General features: G+C 34.8%; 2 protein-coding genes across 3 annotated transcripts in view; one reads left to right on the top strand and one right to left on the bottom strand.

The window, feature by feature from the left end:
• The window catches only part of LOC106460431 (DNA repair protein SWI5 homolog), a 33,094-nt gene that overhangs the window by 3,912 nt on the left and 23,310 nt on the right, over positions 1 to 5,872 (top strand). The window lies entirely within an intron of this gene.
• Positions 2,247 to 5,872, bottom strand: part of LOC106460432 (peritrophin-1-like) — an 8,496-nt gene continuing 4,870 nt past the window's right edge. The window contains exons 4-5 of one of the 2 annotated variants that reach the window (XM_013920128.2): positions 3,669 to 3,848; positions 2,247 to 2,832 (exon numbers count right to left, since the gene is read on the bottom strand). In XM_013920128.2, coding sequence (XP_013775582.1) covers positions 2,813 to 2,832; positions 3,669 to 3,848 — 200 coding nt within the window. In that variant the 3' untranslated portion in view covers positions 2,247 to 2,812. Of the gene's footprint in view, positions 2,833 to 3,375; positions 3,405 to 3,614; positions 3,849 to 5,872 lie in introns of those variants that run through there. The other variant, XM_022387143.1, reaches the window with a different exon arrangement.

The following is a 5,872-nucleotide window of genomic DNA, read 5'->3' as shown; positions in this document are numbered from 1 at the left end:
GGCTTTCAAAGGCCTAACATATCCACGTTCTTGACAAACCGTCTTAAGGCTTTCACAGATCTACAACACCCATGTTATCAGCAAATCATTTAAGGGCTTTCAAAGGCCTAACATATCCACGTTCTTGACAAACCGTCTTAAGGCTTTCACAGATCTACAACACCCATGTTATCAGCAAATCATTTAAGGGCTTTCAAAGGCCTAACATATAAACGTTCTTGGCAAGCCGTCTTAATGCTTTCACAGATCTACAACACCCATGTTATCAGCAAATCATTTAAGGGCTTTCAAAGGCCTAACATATCCACATTCTTCACAAACCGTCTTAAAGCTTTCACAGATCTGCAACACCCATGTTATCAGCAAATCATTTAAAGGCTTTCAAAGGCCTAACATATAAACGTTCTTGGCAAACCGTCTTAATGCTTTCAGAGATCTGCAACACCCATGTTATCAGCAAATCATTTAAGGGTTTTCAAAGGCCTAGCATATAAACGTTCTTGGCAAACCGTCTTAATGCTTTCAGAGATCTGCAACACCCATGTTATCAGCAAATCATTTAAGGGTTTTCAAAGGCCTAGCATATAAACGTTCTTGGCAAACCGTCTTAATGCTTTCAGAGATCTGCAACACCCATGTTATCAGCAAATCATTTAAGGGCTTTCAAAGGCCTAACATATCCACGTTCTTGGCAAGCGCCCTAACCACCTGGCCCACTGTATTTGTAATCACGCGTATGTTGCTAACATCAGCTTACAATATCATCACCAAATCAACGTCTGTGTCAAGAAATATATCAAATAAATGAGATTCTGTGCGACTGAAATTTATTATCTTTGTAATTAGTGGTATAGAAAGTTTCAATGTTTCCTACCCGCCTTTAAAAAATATTTGTTATAATAAGGTTAAACAAACAGTGGCTGACCGATACATCACGATAATACGTTTTAAAACCTAAAACTCGAATATCCTATTGATCTTCTTATCGATTAAGATGGAAATTAGGCTAAAGTGTTTGTGTTCTTTTGATTAACGTGAATCAATATTCTCGCCTCGTCTCTAGTAATGATCTTCTTTGATGTAAATGTATATTATTTATTATATATTTTAACGTTAATGAAAAAGGTAGCCGATACAAGGTTACGTCAATGTTAAAATTGTTGCCTTTTTTTCTTAGATGAATTTATTAGCTCGTTATTTTTCCTAAGTGAATGTTGACCACTGACATCCTTGTGTTTGCAATGGCTCGATTAATTCCGCTTGTCTGATAGATTATTATGACTGAAATATTATTGGCTCATTACTGCTTGTCATTAAGTTCCCAACTTTGTTGCGCTCAATTCTTACAAGTTCATAAACTGTAAAAAAAAATAATAATAAAAAAAGGTTAATTTAGATTATACCGAAATTACAACTACGTGCCCCCTCCCCCAGATGGGATAGCTGTAAGTCTACGAACTTTCAACGCTAAAAATCTGGGGTTAGATTCCCGTTGGTGGACACAGCAAGTAGCCTAATGCGGCTTTGCTCTATCCAAGTAACTAATATGGCAGACAAATATAAAGTACATAGTTCATGAAATACGAAAACTGGAAAATCAAATCTTCGGTGTATCTGAAAACAGAGGAATTCGAACAAACAACAATGAAATTTGGTGAAATCTTTAAACAACGATGAACTTCCAAAAGGATGTGTAACAATGTATTGAAAATCAAGCTAACATGAACCGAACATCTAAAAAAATGTAATTATTTTATTTTTGCAAGACGTCATTGGACCCGTGTCTGTATGAATTAAGAGCATAATGGATTATTTGGAATAACAGATTTTTTTAGCACGCTATCATCTTTCTTTTGTAACGAAATGGGCTGGACTTGGCCTAATAGTTAGCATGCTCGGGCTGCGAATCCGAGGATACATGGTTTGGGGCTCTTGCAGCGAAAAAACGAGCTCTGAACTTTTGATAGTAAGGACACTATAAGAGTTACGGTCAAATCTCGTTATTCGATTAAATAAGAGTTTACAAAGAGTTGGTGGTGGATGCTGTTGACTAGCTGCCTTCCCTGTATTGTGTCCGTTCCAAATTATGCACGGATAGCCCATGTGTAACTTTGTGTAAAAATTCTGAATCAAATAACAACACAAAATAGAAAGAAAAAATGTTATGTTTCCGTTCAATAATAATCATGTCATATAGTTCCAACATCACAATGTCTTTGGCAGCTGTTAAAAGAAAATCCACAGAATCCAGCAAAAACATTTTTATTGACAGGACTATACCAAGTACTGTTACATCTTTATTAACGGGACTACACCAAATTCTGTTACGTATTTATTGACATTACTACACCAAGGATTTTTACGTCCTTCATAACAGGAATGCATCAAGTACTGTTACGTTTTTATTGACCAAATACTATTGTTTCTTTATTGACAAGAATACACCAAATACTATTGTTTCTTTGTTGACAAGAATACATCAAATATTTTTGATTCTTTATTGACAAGAATACACCAAATACTATTGTTTCTTTATTGACAAGAATACACCTGATACTATTGTTTCTTTATTGACAAGAGTAATCTAAATACTATTGTTTCTTTATTGACAAGAATACACCAAATATTATTGCTTTCACAATTGTTTTCAAAGGTTTATAGTTTTTTAATCTCTTTCCTTCAACATACCTTTTTAAAAGCCAATCACATTTTATCTTTGAAAGTTATTTATGCAATAAAATAATTTTTACTGTCAGTGGGTTTGAGTAAAACACTCATCAGTTCTCAAAAGGTTAGCTCCATGTCTCCAGATTTAAAATAGTACGGGTCTATCTGTTGATGAAATCAAATTGTAAAGTATTAGTACAGTAGAGAATAATACAGCGTTATACGTTACAGTATAGAACAACATTGAATACTACAATGTAGTAGCGTAGCGTATTACACTAAAGATTATTTCAGCATTGCATACCTTCGCATATAGTGTAGTATATTAGAGCAAACCATGGTCTTAGAAAATATGCTAAAATAACATCGCTTTAGATCGTAACATAAACTGCAAAATAAAGGATGATGAATTGTAACAGAGATACATCATAAAACAATCAATATTATATTATATTACCTCTACATCCATGACAGTGATACATCATAAAACAATCAATATTATATTATATTACCTCTACATCCATGACAGTGATACATCATAAAGCAATCAATATTATATTATATTACCTCTACATCCATGACAGTGATACATCATAAAACAATCAATATTATATTTTATTACCTCTACATCTATGACAGTGATATATCAGAAAACAATCATGATTATATTACATTACATTACCTCTACATCCATGACAGTGATACATCATAAAACAATCAATATTATATTATATTACCTCTACATCTATGACAGTGATACATCATAAAACAATCAATATTATATTATGTTACTTCTACATCCATGACAATGATATATCATAAAACAATCAATATTATATTATGTTACTTCTACATCCATGACAGTGATATATCAGAAAACAATCAATATTATATTACTTCTACATCCATGACAGTGATATATCAGAAAACAATCATGATTATATTACTTCTACATCCATGACAGTGATATAGCAGAAAAAAGACAATAAATATTATATTACCTCCACAATCTACCCTGTTGGGGAAGTCACACCACTCGTTCTCAGGATCATAAAGCAGACCATGTGGGCAGTTCTTCAGAAATGGCTCTCCACCCACACAGTGATAATATTGTGCACAGTTTTCCTTCTTCGGAAATAGTCCGACCGGTTTGGGACATTCTTCTGTAGGTTTATAGTCAACTGTGAAATATATAGACAAATAAATCATCATCTCTCGGTTTGGGGCATTCTTCTGTAAGTTTATAGTGAAATGTGAAACATGTAGACAAAAAAATCATCATCTCTCGGTTTGGGGCATTTTTCTGTAAGTTTATAGTGAAATGTGAAACATGTAGACAAAAAAATCATCATCTCTCGGTTTGGGGCATTCTTCTGTAAGTTTATAGTGAAATGTGAAACATGTAGACAAAAAAATCATCATCTCTCGGTTTGGGGCATTCTTCTGTAAGTTTATAGTGAAATGTGAAACATGTAGACCAAAAAATCATCATCTCTCGGTTTGGGGCATTCTTCTGTAGGTTTATAGTCAACTCTCGAATTTCAACACTTTGCAGTGCACATGCGACAAGTTTAAGGGTAAAAGTATCGCCCTCGTAAAATATTACTCGAGATCCTATTGGTTATGACAAGTTTAAGGGTAAGAGTATCGCCCTCGTAAAATATTACTCGAGATCCTATTGGTTACGACAAGTTTAAGGGTAAGAGTGTCACCCTCATAAAATATTACTCGAGAACCTTTAGGTTACGAGACCAGTTACTCTCGTCAAGAAAGTATAAAAATACATAAAATTCTATATAAGAATGATCCAAGGTCATTTCTCCACGTCCAAACGATGCGTCAACAGTTGGTTCTTCAATCATTACGATTACCGGAATGTTGTTTCTATAGTTTTGAATTTTGATGGACGTGATTCATGATGTTCAATACGTTGAAACGTGTGCCAATGCTTAAAAAAAACAACGCTAGAAACCGGGTTTCGATACCCGTGGTGGGCAGAGCACAGATAGCCCATTGTGTAGCTTCGTGCATAAATTCAAACAAACAAACAATCTTAAAAAAGCGCCCCTGGTGGCACAGCGGTATGTCTACGGACCTACAACGCTAGAATTCCGGTTTCGATACTCTTGGTGGGCAGAGCTCAGATAGCCCATTGTGTAGCTTTATGCATAAATTCAAACAAACAAACAAGCTTTAAAAAAGCCCCCCAGTGGCACAGCGGTATATCTGCGGACCTACAACGCTAGAATCCCGGTTTCGATACTCTTGGTGGGCAGAGCTCAGATAGCCCATTGTGTAGCTTTATGCTTAATTACAAGCAAACAAACAAAAGCTTAAAAAAAGAAAAAAAGAGAGACAATAGTACTATCGTCTCACCTCTGACACATATGGACAAACGTACCTATAGATTGATAACTATTGACCTGTTGCTACTGAGAGATGGACAAATGTAATAACAAAGAAAGATGCGTTGATTGAAAATGTTCCAAGATGTCATTTCGCAATCCCGAAACAAGCACATGGCACGATATCAAACATTAAATATATGTAAGATAATATTATAACTTTAGCTGTTTGTTTGTTTTAGAACAAAGCCACATTAAGCCATCTGCTGTGTCCACCGCGGGAAATCGAACCCCGCATTTTAGGGTTGTAAGTCTGTAGACTTTAGCACCAAATCACGTCAATACGGATAAAGATTCCCAGACACTCTTCACTATTAAAAAAAAAAGCAACAAAAGCTCTATTTATTTACTATCTCAAAAAATATAAAATTGTTTGCTATAACTTTTACATAATATTGTCCTGAAAGAATGTTGTTAATCTCAATAAAGAGTTTTCACCAAGTTTACTGAATTTTGATCAGTGACAAGTGACTATAGAGTACTGAATTTCTACATCCTTATGTTTTTGTGTCTGTTTTTTTATTTTATTTTATTTAGCAATAATTAGTAAGATAAGAATTTCTTTACTAGTAAACAAAATGCAGTGATATATCTAATTTTTTTTTACATTTGGAGGAGGAGGGGGGGATATAAAAAATTGACACTTTCATGTCATTGAAAGTCACAATGGAATAGGTTTAAAATCTTAAAAGAGTATAACTCAGATGAGGAGGCTGCTGGGGGGAAAGGGGGAGGGCATAGCTCTCCAATGGGAGGAGTCTGTCGTCTCCCTGGGGGCCCGGCATGGCCAGGTGGGATAA

This window comes from Limulus polyphemus, unplaced genomic scaffold (assembly GCF_000517525.1).
Source record: "Limulus polyphemus unplaced genomic scaffold, Limulus_polyphemus-2.1.2 Scaffold768, whole genome shotgun sequence".
Taxonomy (NCBI): Eukaryota; Metazoa; Arthropoda; class Merostomata; order Xiphosura; family Limulidae; genus Limulus; species Limulus polyphemus.
This window is presented reverse-complemented; position numbering and strand designations above follow the sequence as displayed.